A 22,851-nucleotide genomic window follows, 5' to 3' on the forward strand; every position below is an offset into this window, starting at 1 on the left:
TGGTGTGACTTTGGGCCTGGAATGAGCTGCAAAGCAGCACTGCCCAACCCCATGGTTTGTAGGAAACAGGGAGATGAGAACATTTGGTTTACCAATCTTTTGGTAAGAAAACAAAACAAATAAACAAACAAAAAAAGATAAAGGGGGGGGGGGAAGAGAAAAAACCCTCAAACTATTCCCCAAACAAAAGCAAAAGTAAAAAGAAATAAAAAAATAAAACCAAGTAAACTTTTTAAAAAAACTCTTTCAGATAAAATGAAAGATAAATATTTTTGCAAGCCCTGCTTGCAATTAAGAACAAGCACCAAATAATATTAAAAAAAAAAATCACAACCCTTTTTCCTTTCAATTTTTTTTCTCTTTTTTTTTTTTTTTGTTTTTGAGTTTTAATAGTGTAGAGAGCTTCCAAAGCAAGCAGGGTTCCTGCACCAAGACAGCCCAGCCCAAGTATCCACATCACCATCAATGCTGCTGACACTCATCAGCACTAACTCTGAAAATTGCTGCAGGTCACCAGCTCATGACAAGCCTGAGAGCAAACTGAAATCAAACAATAGTACGAGAAGAGAAATTAGTTGTTATTTCAAAGAAAAAAGAAATACTGGTAGGAAAGGAAATGTACCTGACAGCTTCAAACTCTTTAGCAAAACCTTGACCTATTTTGAAGCTGGTAACCATTTACAAATCCACTTGGGTAATTCTCCTGACAGGGTTTGGAAGAAAGGTGATTTTTGAGAAAAGTATGTCTTGTTGCATTTCTTCTGCCCCACTGAACACATGCCTGTATTCCACAACTCTACAGACACCCCACAGCTGGCACAGCAAGAGCTGTCCTTGGACCTTCCTGTTCTGCACAGACTCTCCACCCCAGAGGCCATGGGGACATACCACGCTGGCCTCTGGACCTGTCCCACAGGGGGTTTGTCCATCAGAACCTTTTTCTCCCCAGAAATGGTTCCTAAGTGCCTGGTTGCACAACCACAGGGACAGGAGCCATCTCCTTGCAGCCTGCCCCACCTCACTGACCTGCTCAGACACTGCTGCTCTCACTCTGCCTCAGAAACCAGCAGGGCAAGTGAGAAAATCCAGAGAAACAGAAGCCCAACAGCAGCACAAAAAGCAGGCTAAGAAAAACACAAAGAACAGAATAAAGATCCCTAAAAGCAGATTGTTAGCCCCCCACCCCACTCAGTCATTAGCCTCGTACGGGGATGTCAAATGCAACTGGAGAGCTCTATTCTGGTAAAAACATAATCTTTATTATGGGGATGGGAGGGAGTGAGCTGGAGCTCAAAGAGATTGTGTACAAAAACCGTTGCTTACTGTTTCCATTGAACAGTCTGTTCTGGCACCCTGGGATTGCCTTACCAGCCTACCAAAATTCTCTTTTCTGTGCCATTTTAAATCTACACAATAATGTTCTGCTTGACTCTAGAAATAGTTTGACATTTGATTCCTCTGCTCCACAGAAATCGTTCAGAATGATTTTAGATTTTAATTTTTATCCTCTGAGTTGTTGCTTCTGAATGCTGTTACTGCTTCCTGGTGTAATGCACCAAACATCCCCTATCTCATGAGCACAAAAGGGGTGTGCAGGTCACTGTGTTACAGTCGGAGCAGTAAGGGCAAGATATTTAATATCTACACACTCCCTGAAAGTCCTCAGGTATCATCCATCCCCACGGGTGGACCTTGGCTGTAGGGACTGTAAGCATATCCCAGTGGATACATAGATACATATATGTACATGTACAGTATATCCATATATGCCAGTGTGTATGCACCATTTGTAGAGTCCTAATCTTTTGCTAAATGCTTGGTTTTGGTTCTTTTCCCCAGAAAAGGGGATTTGAAGGCACAGACCCCTTAAGGCTCTGTTCTCTCAGCTCTGTTTAGCAGTAAGAAGAGACAGACAACATCTATCCCAATCCGTTTGACCCCAGGTTTGCACAGGGAGATGGTCCTGTGTGCCGTGCAGGCACAGCCTCTGCAGGGAGAATTCACCTAAAACCACAGGAGAGAGGCCCTTATCCACCACTTAGCAGACTTCAGAACTTTTGTTTTTTATTTGAAACCTCCAGGTGCTCGTCCAGCGCAGGCACCAGCTGCGTGCTGCGTCACAGGCAGGGAGATGTCCACGGTGCCAACGTCACCACTGGAACAGTCCATGCTCAGCAGAAGATCTCCTCACCCTCTGGAGGTGCTTCTGATGAGTGAGAATCTGTAAAAACAGCATGTGGGAATCACTATGGGAACACAGGGACACAGCAGGCAGAGTGGGGCTCTGTGTGCACAGAAACCCCAGTGTCTGCCAAATCCACCAGGCCCCTTAAAAGATGTTCAGTTCCCTGATGAGCTACCATGAAATTACACCTTGTAATGGGTGAGATTTCCTGTGCACAGGCTGGAAAACATCAGTGAGCTAGCATGAATGAGACCAGTCATCCGTGGGCATGTGATCAAATTTCATGTGGGTCAGAGGTTTGAGGCGCAGCTCTGAGTCCTAAGGGGATGCAAAACTATCAGACAAAAAAAAAACCCTGTATGTTTTTGTTTCAGATCAAGAGACAAAACAGACCAGCTTGAGGGGAGAGGCCAACAGAAGGCTTGTGAGTATTGCTTCCAAACTGCCACAGAGCTAAAGCAGGCATCAATGCCTCAGGAGCTGCAAGACCCAGGAGCATCCCAGCAGCAGCTCCTTCTGAAAGGACTGACACTGAAGCAGAGTATTTTCCTCCTTGAAGCAGAGAATCCAGCCCATGGGGGCTGCTCAGGATGAGATGGGAAGGGAAGAAACAATGAGGAGAATGTATGTCCCTCTGACAACCCCAGGGGCAGCAGAACAGGCAGAAACACCCATGGAAGATCACTTCAGGCTGAGAAGTCCACTCAGCACAGCTGCTCTTCCCCATCCCTGTGTCACCATCCTCACTGCAAGCCACATTTTGTGGCTTCCACAAGTTCACTGGCTGAAGGAAAAGGAAAACAGCCAGCTTACCAGCCCTGAAAAAACACATGTGAGCTCCCCTGACACTCACCAGACTGCTGGGAGCGATGTCCCCTGCCCTTCTTCTTCTTTTCCTTCTTCTCCTTTGGTTTGGCTAAACTGAAGAGGCGACTAGGCATCTGGGTCTGTTCCTCAGCTGCCTTGTTAGTCTGGTTTGTTGTGCTAAGCAAATGGAAAGTGCTTTTCTCTTTGTGTGTCCTTGAAAGACTGTTCCTTTTGGGGGAGACAGACAGTTCTGCATCAAAGTGCCCTTGTTTAGGAAGGGAAGGGTTCTTCTGCATGGAGGATTCATCAATGCTGGACTGGGAGGAGACTCTGGCAAGTTTCTCATGTAGATTTGAAACCTAGAAAGGAAAAGTGTTTCATGAAAGAGGCTAGGAGAGAACATGGATAGAAAAGGAGTGACCCAGACCACTCACAGAGGCTGTTCTTGTGAACATCCAGCCCATTCACCAGGTAAAACAACGTCCCCATCCAGGCAAAGTAAAGAGAGAAAAGCCCTCCCTGTTCAAGATGAAAATACGAGGCACAAAAAGAGTAACACTCCTATCTTTTGCTCCTACATGCACTCTGCTATGTATCAACAAGCCAAGGGCAAATACTCTCTAAGATCTCAATAGCAAGACTCACCCTGCATCGTTTGCACACACAGATGGTGGCAGGAGGCCAAGGAGCAGCGTGCCTCTCTGGGAAGGGAACGCCAGCACACGGCACAGGAGCACCGTGTGTCAAAGGAAGCCTTCCCAAGCAAAAGATGAAAGCAAAAGCATTTTTCCTGATTTTTTTTTTCCAAACGGCTGTCTCAGGATGTAATTGAGCTTGCACATTCAAAGGGAAGATCAAAACAAGCCCAACAAAGCTTGACTGAACACTCTATTAATAGCTCTGCAATGTCAGTCAGATACCTGCTTTGAGAAGGTGCTTCCTTCTCCTAAATCTCTTAGACCTTGCAGGCATTTTACCTCTCAGCTTCTCCCACAGCACCCATGCCCCTTGTCTGCAAGTGCTTGGAGCTGGAACAGCTTCACTGGCTGCTTGGAAAACTTCTGGCTTGATCAGGAGCCAGGTGGGAGGGAGCAGGACCTCCTTTGGTGATGAGCTTTTCAGAGCTCAGTGCTCAGCTCCACAATTAGGCTGTTCAGGCATTGAAAATCATTCCCATTCTGCAATCCAACATTTATAAACTAACTCTGCTACAGCTCTAAGTCAGAATTAGTGACTTACAAACGAACAAACGATCAACAGGCTTAAGGATTAAATTCAGTCCGTGTCTTGCCAATGGTACTGGCTCTCTCTCCTCAGTCAGACTGCTGCACAGATGTAAAGGAATAAACCTTAGCTTGCTGAAAAATGCCCAAACCAGGATCTGTGTGTGGGTTTTCCTTTGTGCTTGTGAGCAGTCAGGCCCCAGAAGCCTCTTCCAGCAGAGCTCACTGAGCCACAACTGGACTGCAGGCGCTCGGTCTTTCAGGACAGGGGCGATGCCATCTCTTTGCTGGATATTGAGAATACTTTCGGAGACGGATGTCAGCATGTGAACAGCCTTGCCCTGCAGCTATCAGCTTCACAAGCGGCTTTTGTGACAGCTGGAGGCTGCAGGTTACCCACAACTGCTTCTGTGAAGGATGTCCCCTCTGCCTGACTGCTCCCCAGAGCTCAGCCCCTGGGTGAAGGCCAGCATCAGGCAGTGTCAGCCTCCTGGGACTGCCTGGGCACCTTCTCTGGGAGCCTGCCACCTCCTCTCTGCCATCCCCCAACACACAGACAGGGAAGTGGGCAGAGCTCACTGACCAAGCACCCCCACTACACCATGAAGCACCAACACTGGCAGTGCCTCAGCAACTCCAGAGGTGCAAAAAGTGCAGCACTGCACATCCCAGTTTTAAACACCAGAGCCCACATGTCTGGCAGCTGTGAGGGGCATGCAGTTCACCCAGGAGCTGGCTGGGAGCTCCCTGCAGGGATCAGCTTCCCAAGGAGCCCGGCTGCCGACATCATTTACCTGGTTGTGGTCAGGCTCCTGCCGCATCTGAGCCAATCTCTCCCCGTCCTGCTTCAGCTGCACCTTCTCCCTCTCCAGCTGCTTCTGCGCCGCGCGCAGCCTCTCCAGGTCGAGCTGGTACACCGCCTTCTTCACCTGCAGCTCCTCCCGCTCCCGCTCCAGCTCCTGCCTCAGCCTCTGCAGCTGCTCCTCGCGCTGCGCCAGCTCGGCCTCGCGCTCCGCCAGCTCCTTCTCACGGACTTCCCACTCCTTCTCCCTCCTCCTCCTCTCCTCCTGGTGCTGCGTCTGCTGCTTCTTCAGGTTGGCCAGCTCCTGGCGCTGCTTCTCCAGGTTGCGCTGCTTCTCCTGCTCCAGCAGTGAGTTGGGCCGGGAGGAGCTTCGGCTCGGAGCCCTCTCGCTCAGAGCCAGCTTCTGGTCCTCGATGTAGGTGTCCTGCTGCAGCACCACGCCCTGGCAGAGAGGAGACAGAGATCACTGCAGCATCCTCTCCCATCCCTGAAAACCTCAGGGTGCTGTACTGAAGCCCTTCTGATGCCAGCCCAGCACTGCTGCCTGGTTACCAGAGCGTGCTGGCAAAGCAGCTCCCCCAGCAGCTTCCCAAATTCAGGCCAGCACTGGTTCCCTTAGGCAGCAGCTCATTCCATGAGCCTGCAAGCTGGCTGTGGGGTGTCCAGCCATGCAGGGCTGTGACACAAGGGGCAAAGCACAACAAGCAGCTCAGGCAAGCAGCCTGTGGGAGCAGGATGAAGGGCTAAGCCTACCTGCAAAGTAGTGAGCCACTTATGGAGGCGGGTAATAGTTTGGAGGACCTGCGGCAAGAAAACAGAAGCGTTGCTGTTAGATCTCAGTGGGTATGTGGGCAGCACCTTCTCTTGCTCTGTGTCCCACCAGTGGGTCTGACAAGCTGCACAGCCATCCCTCTGCACCCTGCTCTTCCTCACTCTTCCCTTGCAATGACTGCATCAGCTCCCAGTACACCAGTAGATCCCTTGAACATCTCCCAGAAGTGCCTGGCATCACCTTCCTCCCTTCCCTAGCTGTCATTGCAGCAAGGGAAGGAACATCTGCAGAGGCACCTCCTGGCACAGAGCTCATGGGAAGTTCTGGGTTGTCTCTGCAAACCATCTCCCACAACATCAGTTTGCTCAAGAATGAGCTGACTAATTGAGATGAAGCCCAGAAGTTCACTTAAAAATTTCAGGAAAAAAAAATTCAACGGGTGACAGAAAAAAAAGAGCTATCTTTAAATAGATGTGGACAATTTGTACCCTTCTCCCTCACCTGACCCATACAAGACCCACTGCCACCAGGCAGAAAAGCTGCACTACTGCAGGCAACACAAGTGCAGAAGGTATGTTCTTGGAGGCTTTCTGAAAATACAAACACCTCATGCATCAATACAGAGGAAGCTACTTTGGAGTTATGCTCTATCCCTAAATTTAGCCTAGTTAAAAATTTCTCTGAATCTCTCATATCCTACAATTAATTTCAAGAAGAAAAAAGAGCACTTCAGTATTTGCAGTAGTGGAGTGATAGCCAGTATTAAGAGAACTGCTTCTCATTTTGTCATTAATGCTAATTGGGAGTTATGAATGTGTATCAAAGGGAGAATAGAAGTCTAATTGCCCCAATTCACTGCACCTGCAACATAAAATTAAACTCTCTGTGTCTGCAGATGCACAATAAATATAGCCCTGTGCATCCTGGTGGTAATTAACCCTTGCTGCTTATAATCAGCACATATCATCTTGCTGGCAAGCAGATGACAATCAGCGAATTCTCTGTCTAAACATCCAAGGTTAAACAAATAAATGACACAGTGGGTTCAGCTTAATGTATTTAAAAGTCTAGATGTGCTTCAGCAAATTAAATGTGTTTTCTTCTACATTATCACCTATTGAGACAAATTCTCTAGCCACTTAAATGAAGGGAACAGCTGAGCAAGGGAATCAATTCTTACCTCATTATCCCTTTTCAGCATGAACATCAAATTAGCATTTCCACCCTATGACAAGATCACAAATTTAATATGAGGACAATGAAAAATCATAGCAAATGTCTTCTGAAGCTGAACTAATGACACATCCATTAAATACTCCCCTCCACCTTCCATTTTGGAAGAATTCATGCATGTTTTTAGGCCATTTAGAATCATATAGAATAAAATGTTAATTAGGTATTATTTTGTAGTTATGTGATGCATTGATCCCCAGAAAGAAAAGGTGCAATGTTGTAGCTGACCTTAGCATTTCAATAACAATGCAAAATGAAACAAATGCTTTGGCTGACCTGCAGACAGATGGTAGCTAACCTGTGCCATTAAGGAGTACAGCTGATTTGCAGTGGTTTTCAAGTCAATGGTTTTGTGTGCATATTTCACCTTTTATTTTATTTTTTACCTTATTAGGATGTATCTAATTGTCAAGAAATTTTCAGGCATTTTTTAAGGCTACAGCTGTCACTCCTGAAATCTGAGTTCAGTGGAGGCAGACACACAAATCAAGCCATACCTTCTTTAAAATGCTGTCTGACTCTGTTCTGCGAAGGTCCTGAGCATCATCGCCTTCATCTTTTGCTCCACCTAAAGGAAGAAGTCAGCATTGACATCACTTATTCAACATTTTAAGGCAGAGATGAACTTGCTAAAGTCTGAGAAATTTAATACAGGAAGCTCACGTGTTCCACAAAAGCGGACACAGAGCTCTTGACATTTTACCTAAATGAATTTGAGCCCTAAATATACGGAACACGTCAGCACTACCAGAAAAAGTGGATGTGAATTTAGATTAGGGTTGACTTTGGTTTCAGAGAACGTGCTGATAAATTCAGCTATTAGCTGGTGCTCTTTCTAGTCCCTGCACTGCTGTCTACTACCACAGAATACTTGCTGAGAAGACATGAGGCAGCATAAGAGCAGATGGAGGATGATAACAGAATCATATCAGGGTATATTATTGCAGGTATAGTTTCAATGCCTCTCTTGTGCAAGTTAATTTACATCTGGGTCAGATACTGCTGTGCAACACCCTGTGTAATTCTATGCTAACAATTTATCATTAACCTTAGCTATCAGATACCTGGATCTTCAAAGGGACACTGGGCTTCTCTTTCTAACTTCCCCCTAGATGGCTCATATCAGTGCTCCTGAGCAAGACCTGTGGGGACACGAGGGCTCTGACCCTCCCCCTGTGCTGCCCTTCTGCTCAAAAGGAGTCACACAGACCTTCCATCCTCTAGCTCTTGCCAAGACTATTGTACTCCCACTGCCAGCTGAGATGCAGCCCGTGGGGAAAACCCTCAGTGGCAACTTTCCTTCTGCCACTCTTAAAGACTTTACATAAACCTGAATCTGCAGCAGTGTGAAGGACACCACAGCTGGTGTAAATCCCTCTCCTCCCCCCACCCCCGAGGCTGGCTCTGCTGTTAGAGGCTGACCCTCAAGTCCTCCTAACAGACCTGCTCTCCTGCGCCACGTCCTGGGACCTTCCACCTCTCTGCAGGAGGAAACTCCTCCCTTCTGCTTTGCTGGAGGGGAGAACGAAGGGGAGTCAGGTTATAAGCCTTGCCTGAGGTTTCACAGGTTGTGAACAGAAGAACTGGAGAGAATGCCAGGTTTCATACCTCCTGGGCAGAACAAATAGGCCTTGCATTCTTTTCCCAAAATCTCCCAAGACCCTACAACTGCTGAATTACAATCAGAGGGTATTTCTACAGAAAACTTGGATTTGTGCAACAGCCTGAATTTGTTCCATTCATCGTTGCAACAGAGAGAGGCACAGCCCTCAACAAACCCCTCCAGTGTGAGTATATTTGTCATCATGATGACAAGGCCTTTGGGGCTCTCCAGGAGAGCTGGGAAAGCCTTACATAGTTCTCATGTCTGACTGTCTGGAGCTAACACTGCTCCTTTAATGCAGGAGGTCAGACGAGGTCCAACGATGCCAGTGCTGAGACAGACACTAGCACAGCAAAACTGGTTGTATTGGGAGTGTGAGTAAGACCACAGAGAAAGGAATTTGAGGACAGGGAAGTTTCTGATGACTAGAGCAAAGAAAGAGGGCATTGGGAAGCAGCCAAGTATGCAGCTGAAATAAGTAGTCACGCATTTCTTTGGGAGAGACTTAATTGGAGGAATAATACATGCAGATGTAGGTGGAACATAAATGCACAGAGAGCAGAGACAGGGGAGAAGGTGTTTGATTCAGCAATATCCACATCCATTTGTAAATGCAACAGCATCAGGCTCCTGCTGGGAAGAAAAGTGAAGAACAAAGAACAGACCTGTAGATATTACAATAATAACATGAAGAAACTAATTTATTGAGAAGCCAAATGCTTTCATGTGGCACATAAGTAAAATAGCAAGTATTACTTAGAGAGAGCACAGAGAGGAGTGAAGAGTTCAGATGTTTAACTCTCCTATAGCCACAGGTTCTCAGCTACCATCAATACACCTGTACATAGACTTTTTTCCTTATCTGTGATTTAATCTGTCACCTATTGCTGGAGAGGAGTTGTGAAACCCAAACCACCAGCTGAAGTCCTTCTGAAGCAAGAGGATATGATGACGTGTGTTATTAACAAATTCTGATGAGGACACACAGAACTACTCACCCTTGGAGGCGTTCATCTGATGGCTGTCAAATCCTCCAAAAGTTTCTGCCCTTCTAGGGAGTGAGATGGGGCCAACTCCTCCCTCCTGATCCATGGCAGTGCTGCTGACCTGCTGTCCAAGGGCAGTGCCCAGGCTCCTGTTCACCAGTTGTTGTAGCAGTTCAACTGAGAGAAAGCAGCAATGTCTTTGTTAAAGCCCACCTAAGGTTTCTGAGCTATTTTCATCCCTGCCTGAGCTCAGATCAGAAATTATTTGGTGTTCAAAGAATGTAGGTTTCTGTGACAATGATGTGAACAGTACACATCGCCCCTGCAAAAACTCACTCTGTCTGACCACTAACTCCAACTCTTGGAGCTCTGCAAAAAGCTTACACCTCCCTCTCTTCCTTCAGGCAACCTCAATGTTCTCTGACAACAGCATTTAATAATTTTAGCCTCTCCAAAGATCATACTGGAAAGCAGCCCAAGTTTCCACCTACCCTTGCCGTTGTCAAGAGAACTGCTTGTCCCTTGCAGGCACCACAAGCACCTGCTGGAACCCAAGCCCCACCCTCACATCTTGCTGAGACTGAAGAACAGCAAAAGCCTGGATGGTCCAAATTTCAGCCAAGGATAAATCCCATGCTGTTCCTGACCCCAAAGCAGATTCAATGAATGGTTTTCTTTGTGCTGCTTTTCCTGCCTTCTTTCAACACCCCTGCAATATCTGCTTCCTTTCCTGATCCTCATGAGACAATACCATGAGGAGCAGTTTCTCCTCATCTTGTTATTCTGACAAAGAGAAGATGTCCCCTGCAAAACTGGTGCTTGAGAAATGATGCCTTCACTGATAGTAACCAATTATAGTTGGTTACTATAATTTACATGTCACATGACTGGCTCACCTTCACTTATTGCTGATTTAATGATTTCCTCTCCTTTTGGAGCCTCTTCTGTGTTGGCTCTGAAGAGCAGCCTGGAGTTTGGCATCTCCTCCTGCACAGAACTCTCTGCCATGTCCTGGAAGATCTTTGTCTTCTCCTCCAGCAAGAGCAGGATCTGTTTATCCTTCTGCTGAAGTTGTTCTGTGGGGGTGAACAGAAAACAGGGATGAAGACAAAATAAAAGCTTTGGCAAGGAAACCTGAGCTATTCCTGAGATACTGGCCCCATCTAGTGGAGCATGACAAGATGTGCTGGGCTTGGCAGCATGACAGTGCCCTGGGCAATCTGGCACAGCAGGCTCAGAAAATAAATAATGCAAGGAAGGCAATCTGCAAACCGGGACTGCAGTTATTTGTTGGATGCAGGATTGAAAAAAGTCACACTTCGACTACAAAACCCAACACAAAAACTCCCATATATTTTTCCACAATGGCCCCCCAGCTCTGTTCCAAGCAGATTTTACCTTTCATTCCTCTCATTTTCTCATCAGACAACTTCTTTTCAACCTCGGACTCACAAGGGACTCCTTCATCTTCATCTCTATCCCTGGACAGGAGACACAGCTCAATTACTACAGGAACACAGCCAGAGCACCCCCTGCCTCCCAAGAACAGCTGAGTGCCTTACATGGTGTGCATGGTGTCCTGAATGATCTGGATCCAGCCGTTGCGCTCTTCTTTGGAGCTGGCATGCACTTCCACCATCTCGGGATCCTTTCCACCCATGCTGATCAGGAACAAACCCTTCTCTTCGTGAGCCACTTCTCGTACGATCAGCTTCTTCAGAGAGATCACAGTGGATCTCTGGTCCTTCAGATGGAAAAAAATGGGTGAGGAGGAGGACCAGAGCTAGCTCCCACATTCAAACAAGCATTGAAAAAGTCTCAATAAAGCATAGTGCTACATCTCTCAGGTCTGTAAGCATTTTCTGAACATACTGGTAAATTAAAAAAACAAAATCATTTAAATGGGGTCAAACAAAAGGGATGGGCTTGCTTTCCTCCAAGAGTTATGCAGGAGAAGCAATTTTACCTCACTCCATTTCAAGAAAGAATTAATTTTAAATTGCATTTGTGGTTTTGTAAACTGTACCACATTTTTGCTCTGATCTCATTTCGTACTGACCACACTCTTCCTGCCATTAATATCACTGCTCCTTCCACTTGGTGCAGCCTGCTAGCCTGCTTCACACACAGCATCTTCACCATCTCTCTTCAGGATAAAGCCTTTTTTCCAAATCTCACAAAAACTCTGCTGTTCTCAGACACTCACAGCTGACTGCTGTGTCAGAACCTGTGTGTGAGGTGATGTTCACTGTGTGCTAGGTCTCTGTGTCATCAGCCTGCTGGGTGACAATGTCCCCAGGCTGCTGTGTCATCTGCACATGAGCCAGGTCCTTTGTGCATTGTACCACAGCTACAGCTGTGCTGTGCTACAGCTGGGGTGATCTGGTTCACTAGCAGGGCTTGTATGCAAATCAGCTTTCCCTGTGTAGGGCACTGAGCCCGTGCAGAGGGTTGGTGGAACTGGAATAACAAATTATCAGCATTCAAAATGCTCAAAGAGTGGAAAGGTCACAAGGTTTAGGCAGTCTAGACCATGCCTGGAAGGTACAGCCCAGGAGACTCCATCAGGCACCAGGTTTTCTTTAGCAGGTCAATGTGCCCAGCCCTTTTTGGGGGCCTGACCTCAAACCTAATGTTTTTGTTCCTTCACATTACAAAGATATTTCTCTGACATTTATTTTCAAGCTGTTCTGTTGAATTTACTGCCCTGGCATTTCACCTCACTGCCCCCTGCATCAGCTCACAGTGCATTTGAACATCTCCTTCAGCTGAGGTTCATTTTCACAACGTTTGCATTGTCCCCTCACCCCCTCCCAGCCCAGTCACTGCTCCAGTTGCACAAACTGCAAGGCACAAGTGTTTCCAGTGACAGGCAGGCTTTCCAGGCCAATTATCAGCTGTGCCAAGGCGCTGCAGGAAGGGGAGGTGGGGCACGAGGACATGTTTTCCCATCAAAAAGAACGGAGCCTGCTCAGCAAACAAAAATGTTCTGAGCAAGAAAATTAAGTTGTTTAGCAGGCAATTGCTGGTTTTGCTGCACAACACAACATTACAGGTCTCTCCCACAGAAAATTAAGGAGAAAAAAAGGTTGAAGCCTTACCAGTGAGGCGAAGACATACTTTTGGTCCTTCTCCTGAAGGAAGATGAGCATGTCAGAGAGGAGAACAGCCTGGACTTCTGCAAAACAAAAAGCACACCAGTGCAGTATAACCACACAACTCACCCCAGAAAAGATTTGCAATAACACCAGTGCTGGGGAGCAGCAGGGCTGGTTTTGCAAATCCTGAAAGCAAGATCAACCTCCTAGCTGGCAGGAGGAGCAAGGGCAGCTCCTGGAGATGCCAGATCAGGTTAGCTCTGAACCAGCTTTGCATTAACCAGGACACATCAGCACCCAGGCATCCTGCAGGATTTGCTCTCACCCATGGGAGCAGGGGTGCTCCTCTCCAGCCACATGCTCACTACCAGTTAAGACATGGGCATAGCAGTGAAAGCCAGAGACATTTATTCAATAGAAGCTCTGTTTTCTCAAACAATCAATATTTCAGCCCTCAAGCAAAATATCTGCACAGGAAGTTTTGGATTTTATGGTTCTCTTGATGAGTGGTTTGCAGGGTGTAAATTATCGTGCAATAACAACATTTGTCAGCTGCTGTTTCTTTCCCAGGAAATACTGACTTTAGGAGCCACTAGCAATTCTGCTCTCAGACAAACACAACTCTGAGGGGAGCCTGCATGAGACACAGGACCTGGCTTTCTTTCACGGGAGAAGGAAACACAACCTCAAGCCAACAGAGGATTTTAAATCAGCCTTTTCCCAGAGTACACGCAGAGCCTTCCAAGTCTCCTAATAACATATCATAAAGCTGCACAGAAACTACCAAGTGTAATGCCCCACCCAGACCCCTCAGTACAAAGAGGTTTTGTGTAATGTACTTGGGAAATCTTGTGACAGAAAGGAAGCAAACCAGAAACTTAAATCATCCCCTGGGTAAATCCTTCCAGTCTGTTTTGGGAAGACAGAATCCATTCCAGATAAAAGAACCACTAAACTTTAAGCAAAGCTGCAAAATGAAATCCAGGCTCTGGGAGTTTTGCAGAAGGCAGCATTTGACTGCCTTTTTCTCTGTTCCATGCACTTTGCAAGAGTGGAAATGTTAAAACCCTTAAACAAAAGTTCTTCCTATAATTTTCGGTGCTCCATTTCAAATACCACAAAATAACCTGAAAATATGAATGATCTACTCTCCCTCTGGGTCTGCAGCCTGCCTGCAGGACCTACCCTCCCTGGGAGTCTGCACTACGGACATGTTTGTGCATTTCTATGACTAAGAAATGCAAATGGAGCCTGTTCTTATCACAATTTCACAACAGCAGCAGAACTTGCTTCATCCACCATCTAAAGGCAGTAGCAGTCTCGGGTGCCTAGAAATCATCTGTAAACTTCCTGCTTCCAAAACCTCCAAATAAATCATACCCCATACGGAATTCCACGTTATCAGCACCTCCCTGCACGGCATCAGGCTCTCAGGCCCCATTCATGCCCACAGACCATAATTTAATCAGCTAATGCTGCAGGCAGGAAGGGAAGCCCAGCCTTCCTGCCAAGCCTGAGGCACAGCTCTGTCTGCTCTTATTGCTACCATGGTCCCAGCTGAAAGTTTCCTTGGGAGATTTAGCATTTAACTCACCGGAGAACTTCAGTGCACAACACTTTAAAAAAAACTACTTCCACCTGATAACAAACAAAAAGCAACCCAAGAAAACACTGACCCAAAAAGAGGCAGCTGCAGGGACACCAGAGCCTCTCCTAAACAGTGTGTGTCAACAGCTTAAGAGGTTCAAGAGCAACAAATACCTGGGACATCTCCCTGGATCCCAGTGAAACTGGGATGGTACTGCTGCAGACCTGCCACAGCCCTTGGAGGGAAGGAAAGGCCCAGAAAGTTGAGGCTGGGTTCTAAATTTAGCCAGCACAACTCCTGGAACCGTGGCACAGGCATGGAGATCTGACTCCATGCTCTGGGCAACTGCAGCCCCATCGTGTCCTCCTGGCCCAGAGCATCCCACACCAACTCTGCCCCTTGGCTGATACACCAAGGTGTCACTGCCACCTGAGCCCTCAGCAGGCACGCAGTCACCAGGAGGAAAAGCAGCTCTCTATCACCCCAGAACCCACACAAGCAATTGGAAATGTGATGAGGAGTGGGGGGTACAGCAGGGGAAAGCTGGTGTCACAATCTATCAAAGCAGAAGAATAAATCGAGGGAGGCACCAATCTGAGCACTAGTCCTACACCCCGAAAGGGTGAGCTGCATCCTTCCACAGCAGAAGGCAGGAGAGTCTTACCTTTTAACCGGCCAGCTGAGTGTCTTAGTGAAACAGGCCCATCTCGGATGAGTTTCCGATGCCTCAAGTCCTCTCTTGCAAACATCTGGCCACTCTTCATCCTCATGATGGACTTGTTGTCTGTCCGGTTGTAAATCTCCTCAAGACGCATTTTCTTTTCATACTTGCTGACTTTGCTGTTGACTGCAGCAATCACATCCTTAACGAGGTTTAAGGACTGAGTCAAGTCTTCATGTTCCACTTCATTTTCTTTAAAAAAGAAACAGAAAAATCTCCATTTGACTTTGCGCAGTCTAACTTCCCACTTTTACTTCCTTCTTTCCTCTTCTCCCAAGTTCCCACATTATAACTTTTTAATACTTAAATGAGACATTTTTCCCCCTTAAAGAAAGCTTCACAAAACCCTTTACATATACATGGTTGAGGCTGGAGAATATTCCAATACACTTTGCATATAAAACAGTAGAGATGAACTGCACAAATTAACTACATATTTTAGCCAATACCTAAAAAGCAAACTGGAAGACTTTGAAGTCTAGGCATGTTGCTCCATAATTTGCTACAGACAGACTTCTAACAACTAAATCAAGGTACCTAAACAACTAATCCTAAGTGGAAGTATTGAATTCAGTTATCTCTTTGCAGTGATGTGAGACAACAATGACTTGATTAGCTGGTAAAAACATGTGCTTCAGCTGTAAAGGATCACAACTTCACACTGGACAAACAGGTATGTGTTTAGAAGAGAGGAAGTGGTCCCTACCTTTGGTGTACTGTAGTATCCTTTGTAAAAGGACTGGGTACTTTGTGATTCTCTGTGTTACCAACAAGATACATTCAGGAATCCCAAGACGCCTCACCAGGGAGCTGCTCATTTTTTTCTAAGGAACAAAGAAGAAAATTTCAGTTCTGCAGCAAAACACTCCCCCAGAGTGCAGAAAAGACACTTCTTTCCATTGGCTACGTTTGTCCTGCCAGGTCCTACCTTGATAAATGCCTGAAAGCGCTTCTCCTTTGAGTAAAGCTCTTTGAAGTAACTGACAGCCTCGTTGTGATGCCCGCAGAATTTGCCGTACGTTTTCTTCATCCGCTCAGCGTTCTCCCCAGAGAACTGCAAAGAAAGGGACACACAGCTCCTACGTGCACTGCACTCCTGGGCTGACATCCCAGCAGTGCCTGCCAGGCTCTCAGAAGAACTTGAGGAAATCAAATGAGTCCAAAGATCATGCAAGCAGATCTCTAGAGAGTAAAGAACTGGTTTGGGGACTTCACTGAGCTCACACCTACAGCAAAATGTGCAACTCCAGTCCCATGGCTTAAATGCCAAATGCAAAAAGAGTCAAGACAGATAAAAAGAAGTCAGAAACTGTGGATAAAGAAAAGTAAGATCACCCACCCCAAGTTAAACCCCAGGTCAGTAACACAGCCAAGAAACATACTGGGCATATTTTGCTGTGAGCTCCTGCCTACACTCCAGTCTGTGGTCAAACTGTTTTGTGCCTGTCAGTGAACGCTTCTCTTTCCAAACAAAATGAACTAAATTAATTTTCAACAGTGGACCTTCCTCTGAAAGAGCAAAAAGTGCTTCAAAAAGCAGAGGCAGAATTTGTATGTGTGAAGAGCAAAGGTGCCATCAGCTGTGCTTATCTGACAGGCACAAGCAAGAGGGAAGGAAAAGCATCTGGCTTCCAGCTGTGCTCTCAGAACTGCAAACATTTTCCAGCACTTACTTGATTCAGTAGGATGTCACCTATCCTCCTGATAACAAAGTTCTTTTCACTTTTGTCTGCCAGTGACTCCTTCTTCCTTTCCAGAATCCGCTGGAAAAACTGACTGTGGATGTGCAGCAAGTTTTCCAGGCAGGGAAAGAGCTTGTCCACGGCTTGCTGACCATATGACAGTTCCTTTAATATGGCTGCACTGTACACATCGTTCATGATCTTCAGGGTGCGGACGTGGTGCATTTCTGTCTGCATTAGCTCTGCATGGGATGAGGACAAGAGTTCATGGGTTAGAGCAGAAGGAAAAGCTGCCATTAGAAAGCTTTTCCATAACTGGGCTTCTCTAAGTGGTTTCAAAAAAAATTCATGTCAGGAATTGTAACATCAGTCAATAGTTTCATGTGTGAGAGAAACAGGGGGGAAGAGGTGTCCCACAACAGAGAGCTTTGGATGTTGCTGCTGGGGTCTCAGCCTTCAGCCTTAGTATCTTCTCCTTCCTAACACCTCACTGTCAGCCTCCACACACCCCCTTCTGCCATACAGGATGGCTCCTGAATTCCTCAGGAAAAGACTTCATAACTAACTGCTTGTGGTGGAACCCAGTTTGAAAGTCATCAGCAGACAAATGAGGAGAGGCAATTTTTGGAGTTTTTGATGGTTTCTGGATATGTGAAATGCAGAAAGACAGCTTTCACAGAATACATTACATTTCTAGGAACTTCAAAAATTTAAGTTTGGCTTTCGAGGAAACTAAAGCAATGTTCCTATCAAGGAGCTGTTTACAGTGAGTGAAAAGTGAAGATGTCTCACCGTAAATCACATCTTGCCGTTTGACAACATCTTTGGATTGCTGCTGTAGGAACTTGCTGTCCACTACTTGGCTCCAGGACTCTGCCTCCAGCTGCTTGGAATCTAATTCCATGTCTCCCATGAGCTGTCCTTCATTCATGTCTGCACCTTCACAAAGCAATATAAGTGCCATTAAGACGCGGGTAATTTGTCTCATTTGAGATTCCTGTCTAATTATTAAGGTTTAGGCTTTGTCAGTCTCACCACAAACATCACACACATTCTCCTTTATTGACACAAATGATCCCATACCACATAAAGACTAGTTATGAAAAACACTTTTAAAGGTTATTTCCTAGCTTCCTGTTCACCGTTTTCACATGGACCAAATTCTAGCTCAGATAATGTATTCCTAATCTGCCATGAAACGACATTGCAGTTACATAAAAAACCACAACAGAAGAGGAAATGTTTGTCCCTGAGCTAAATTCCAAGTAACTCAAGTGTAACTGAAACCTGCTAAATGTTTTTCCATAATTCAATGAGCTAAAGAAATTACTATGTGGGGCTTTGTTTTAGTTTATCATACTAATATTCTGAGATTAAAATAAATGCACTTTAATTGTCCATTATAAAAGCAGACAATTGCTGAAAATGGATTTTCTATTTCTGGAAAGCAGCACTGAGACCTTCCTTCTCCTATAAATGGCATGGAGATCTCTTACCTTCATCAACCAGCGACTCCATGGATTCATTAACCCGGCTGATTTTATGTAAAGAGTCTGTTGACTGCGACAGGAATTTCCAAGTGTGTATTAAGCTGTCATCGTTCCCAACTCTGCAGAAAAACAGAACACACAATATTGTTCATGACAAAAACCCAGCCAAATGTACTTTCAGATAAGCAGAATAAATGCATTTTAAATATGAGTTGAAAAACAAAGCCAGCACTGCACGATTATGTACAGAAATGTGCTTTTATGTGTTGTTTACTAACTACCCACTGGAGCTTGAGAAGCTGTAAGTGCTACAGTTGTGAGTGACGGTGCTTTCCATAAAGAACTGCTCCTGAGCTTTTATAGTTTGGACAAATCCATTCCAGTCACGTCCCATCCTCATTGCCCTTGGAGCAAACAGTGCGAAAAAATGCCACACCAAAGGCTATACAAGAATCCTTATCAGTAGCTCTGAGAAAGATCAGAAAATGGACTGAAGTTCCATTCCCTATGAATAGCCAGGACATCCAAACTGCAGCCAGTCCCTGCAACTGCCTCACATACAGAACTGTTCAATATGCAAGTATGGTAGGAACCATAAATTAAATTTTCTTCTTTGTTTTTTTGTAATGTATTATGTATAATGCAGTCTAAAAACAGGAAGACTGCAGCTCTGTGCCTTCACCCCCTTGTTATGGACACAACAGTTATTACTACACCTGAGCTGCAAATGTGTGTTTGCACAGCATCCAGCCCAAGGCAAGGGAATTTCTTCCTAGGATCCCAGAGCATGCCTGGGAAGTGGCCTTGAATCTGCTAGGCCTACTCAGCTGTGCCTCTGAACTCCTGCCATGACTAAACTAACTCCCACAAGCAGATCCTGCAGAAGACAACTGATGGCATCACCTAGAACATGGCTATTTCTCTGTTTGTGATCCCTTTTGTACCTTTAACTCAAGTCACAGCACGTGAACTTATTTTTAGCGAGATCTGCATTTCTTTAGAGATAACACACACACTTATGGTCAGGTGTGCGAGGAGGAGCCTTACCCTGCAATGTTCTGTATGGAGACACTCTTGGAGAGTGCAGTGGGCTGCTGTGATCTCCTGTTGCTGAAGCTGGAGGTGATGGTGCTTTCCTCGGGCGTGAGGATGGCGGAGCGCGGGCGCTCCTTGGGCTGCGAGCCTGCAACGGAAGGGTGGGAAAACAGTCAGCCTATGCAAACACTTTAACCACTGCTCACTGGCATGGGGGTGACTTATAAGGATCCACACTCTGAAATTCACTGCCTTTTCTTTCTAAAATCATCCCCAGGGGGTGTCAGCAGTTAGGAACAGCCACAGGAAAGGAAGACCATTGACCCCTGAGCAGAACTCACTGCACTATGCTTGAATTACCCTGGTGGGATCTGCAACTCCAGAAACTGAATTTAACTGTTTTGATAATTAACCTTATGTCACAAGCTACCCTGTTGCCTTTTTATTTCCCTGGGCACACAGTCATATAACCTTTGACCTTGATGTTTCTGGTCAAACTCTTTGAGATACGTTTCTCTTATCAGTAGGTACCACAGAGAAATGATAATCCTGATTTCATTAGAGCATCACATACCTTTAGGTAATCTGTTCATATTAATTCCAGATTTTTCCTTCTTCAGATGCATTTCTGCTCTCTGTAGCAACACCTCTGAACTTCATGATAAATACCACAGTGATTACAACTGTATTATATAGTGTGGTTCCATACAAACTATCATTTATCTTAACAAAGCTTATCATCACTTAAGCTTATCAAATCATGGCCCTACAAAACCAATCTGGGCTATTTCACACCTATTCTTCATCCTTGGTGACACTGGGTCACTCTGCAGTGCAGTGTGTACCTCAGCAAACTCAGGAACAGTTTGTCAGTATTCCTCCTGTTCAAAATTAAACTTTCTATTTTGCCTACCTCAAAGCCCAAGACTATTTAAACCAAAAATAATTGTGTTTTAAATCCTCTCCACTTAACACTCATAGTTAGATTCTTTCCCATGTCAGGCACCCATGGACATAGACTGCATATTCCAGATTTTGTGGCCTTAACAGTTATAGGCATTCTGCAAGCTACAACAGACAAGTGGCTTTTCTAAATCTGAGATGATTTTACATTTCCTTAGAGCTACACAGACACTGGAGAAGGGGATGAACCCTGTACAATTTCCGTACAACTTCTGAAGTCTCAAATATTGAGACACGGAGGATGCTCTCATCCCTGCTTTGTTAAAACCTTATTTTTCATAATATCAAGTATCAGTTGTCAGAACAGTTAAGAACAGCAGACACAGATCACTCCCAAAGCAAAGGGAAAGAAATTGTCTTACTTTTGTTTCTCATGGTAACTGTGGGTAATGAAGAGGTATCGTGTGCCTGCAGCATCCCTCTCTGTGGCTGAAAGAAAAATGAAATTCACTTTAATTTCTTCCTCCCTTCTCCCAGAAGGTTGTGCCATATAACTAAAACAAAAAAAAACAACTAATTTTTTTCCTGAAGCCTCTCAGTGTATGTGTATTTTTAAATATATTTTTTATTTTCTCTGAACAAAGTGGGCAAAATAACAGATGGAGAAATGTGCAGCAAGTATGAAAATGTGAAAATGATGACAATACTGAAGTGAACTGAAATCGTAATTGCACAAACATTATTTAGCTTGGAGAAGCAGATTTCTTGCATTTGGGGTAAGCAATGAAATCTGTGTCCTCCTCACATAAACAGTATATTTAACAGTTTTCATTATGTGAAAGCTTCAGCACTGGGACTGAAGTTCTTTACAGACTGGAAACTTTGTAACATGTGGTAGAAAGTGTTTTTTATATATATATACACATATATTCAGTAGAGTAGATGAAATCCCTTACCTTCATTTTGACCTTTGCACAAGAAGCAAAATTCTCCTTACAGCCTTTGTGAACAATTGCATTACAGTCTGTCAAAAAAACCCAAAAACCAATGAATTAAACAAAACCTTACAGAAAACAGGTCAATTTTTGCTGTCTGTAATCTGAACAGTTAACTTACACAACTGAGAATTTTAACTTCCAGGCATCATTGTGGTTTGCATGACTAGCTGAGAGAGAGGCTGCTTTCCAGGAAAGTTAGTCTTTTGTTAATACAATTTCATCAGAGAATTTAACAGGAAGTTCAGTTTAAAAATCGATGCAAGGTTGAATTCTCAGGGGTCTTAGATTAAAAAAAAAAAAAAAAAAAAAAAGAGAAAAAACCAAACCTTGATGGCATTATCACTCTGAAAGTAAGGTAGAAAGCAGAAACAGAAACCAATTGTAGGGCTAGTACTTCTCTGAAAGGATAAATACTGTTCTCATCAAGACAAGGACTATGAGATCTAAAAGACAGGAAGAGGATGGGGAAATTTATTTGCACAAACTCAGACATCATGGATAAGATCTATGGAACAGAACCCAAGTGCTGCTGCACTGAAGGGTTGCCAGAAAAGGTAACAGGAACAGCATCTGTCAGGAATCCTTGAGGTTGCGACTTCCTGCTGGAAACTAAAATTTTGGTCCAAAAGCACCACATTCACCAGTGCAAAGACCATCATGCTTTAACACCACCCTTTGCTGCATAAATGCCAGAGCAAAAATTGAGTGGCTTGGTTTTATTGTTTTGTCTTTTTTTTTTTTTTTTTTTTGAATACCCTGAGTCTGCCCATGACTTCTGCCAGCAGATTTCTGGGAATCAAAGTTTTCAGAGATGATTAAAACTGCCTTTTTTCTTTTTTTTTTTTTTTTCTCCATAAGACTTGAGAAATGGGTTTCAGGCTTTAACTCTTTTGGCAGATGAAAGATCACAGCTCAAGCTGAGATTCAGTAGTTTAGAGAAAAATACTTCCACTTATTCATGACAACATTAACACAGATAATAAACTGTGCTTTACAAGTAAATGTGAAGTTCTGAATTATTTCTTGAAGCAGAAAAAAAAAAAATTCTATGTCCAGAATGACAAAATATGCTCACAACTTCTAGAACATCTTACAAGTGGGATGACTCAATGAATGCCAGTAATCCTGATATTTTGACAGAGATGAGGGTAAGCTCGTAGGGTACTGCTATTTCGACATGTCTCATAATTTCCGGTGTAAGAGAAGGCAGAACCTGAAAGCAACCTAAAAATTCTTGCAAAAATCCACAAGCATAGTAAACTTGAAGACCAAATGAGAAAGAGGAACAGAAGCAGCTCCTCTGGTGCATGAACAGAGGCGGTGAGACAATTCAGAATCATGAAATTCACACTCAAGCCTTGAAAGCCTGAAGACAGCTCTTCAGTGTGTACCATTTGGCAAAATAAAAGGATTTTTAATGTTAAAAAATCTGGTTGTAGAGACTTTATTCCTTCAATTCAACTCTTCAGCAAGAATGACGTTTCTCTAACTCCTGTGTGTCACTAGTATTAATAACTAAAACCCCAAAACCTCATTTTCTGCATCACTGATCATAAAAAAAGTAAAAAAGACAAGGCAGACAAGGCTACTAAAAATTAAGCTCTTTTGCTTGCCCATTTGCTTCAGAGCATGCACAATCTTTCAGAACTGAGTAGATGTTTCAGGAAGCTGGGGGGGAGGGGGGGGGGCATAACTGAAAAGCTGAGACATTAATTTAAAATATCA

At 44.7% G+C, this 22,851-nt stretch overlaps 1 protein-coding gene across 4 annotated transcripts in view; it reads right to left on the minus strand.

Moving 5' to 3' along the window:
- Positions 1 to 1,237: 1,237 nt before the first annotated feature.
- AKAP13 (A-kinase anchoring protein 13) overlaps positions 1,238 to 22,851 on the minus strand; it is a 203,203-nt gene continuing 181,589 nt past the window's right edge. For 3 of the 4 annotated variants that reach the window (XM_084214119.1, XM_084214121.1, XM_084214118.1), the window contains 21 exons: positions 21,085 to 21,152; positions 20,551 to 20,617; positions 19,238 to 19,373; positions 18,197 to 18,309; positions 17,493 to 17,639; positions 16,692 to 16,942; positions 15,947 to 16,072; positions 15,725 to 15,842; positions 14,962 to 15,210; positions 12,713 to 12,789; positions 11,174 to 11,355; positions 11,010 to 11,092; positions 10,508 to 10,687; positions 9,624 to 9,788; positions 8,466 to 8,534; positions 7,520 to 7,590; positions 6,970 to 7,014; positions 5,771 to 5,818; positions 5,010 to 5,459; positions 3,039 to 3,351; positions 1,238 to 2,221 (listed from right to left, as the gene is read on the minus strand). In XM_084214119.1, the coding sequence (XP_084070245.1) occupies positions 2,172 to 2,221; positions 3,039 to 3,351; positions 5,010 to 5,459; positions 5,771 to 5,818; positions 6,970 to 7,014; positions 7,520 to 7,590; positions 8,466 to 8,534; positions 9,624 to 9,788; positions 10,508 to 10,687; positions 11,010 to 11,092; positions 11,174 to 11,355; positions 12,713 to 12,789; positions 14,962 to 15,210; positions 15,725 to 15,842; positions 15,947 to 16,072; positions 16,692 to 16,942; positions 17,493 to 17,639; positions 18,197 to 18,309; positions 19,238 to 19,373; positions 20,551 to 20,617; positions 21,085 to 21,152 (3,008 nt within the window). In that variant the 3' untranslated portion in view covers positions 1,238 to 2,171. The remainder of the gene's footprint in view (positions 2,222 to 3,038; positions 3,352 to 5,009; positions 5,460 to 5,770; positions 5,819 to 6,969; positions 7,015 to 7,519; positions 7,591 to 8,465; positions 8,535 to 9,623; positions 9,789 to 10,507; positions 10,688 to 11,009; positions 11,093 to 11,173; positions 11,356 to 12,712; positions 12,790 to 14,961; positions 15,211 to 15,724; positions 15,843 to 15,946; positions 16,073 to 16,691; positions 16,943 to 17,492; positions 17,640 to 18,196; positions 18,310 to 19,237; positions 19,374 to 20,550; positions 20,618 to 21,084; positions 21,153 to 22,851) is intronic. The other variant, XM_084214120.1, reaches the window with a different exon arrangement.

This window comes from Fringilla coelebs (assembly GCF_963513975.1).
Source record: "Fringilla coelebs genome assembly, chromosome: 12".
NCBI lineage: Eukaryota > Metazoa > Chordata > Aves > Passeriformes > Fringillidae > Fringilla > Fringilla coelebs.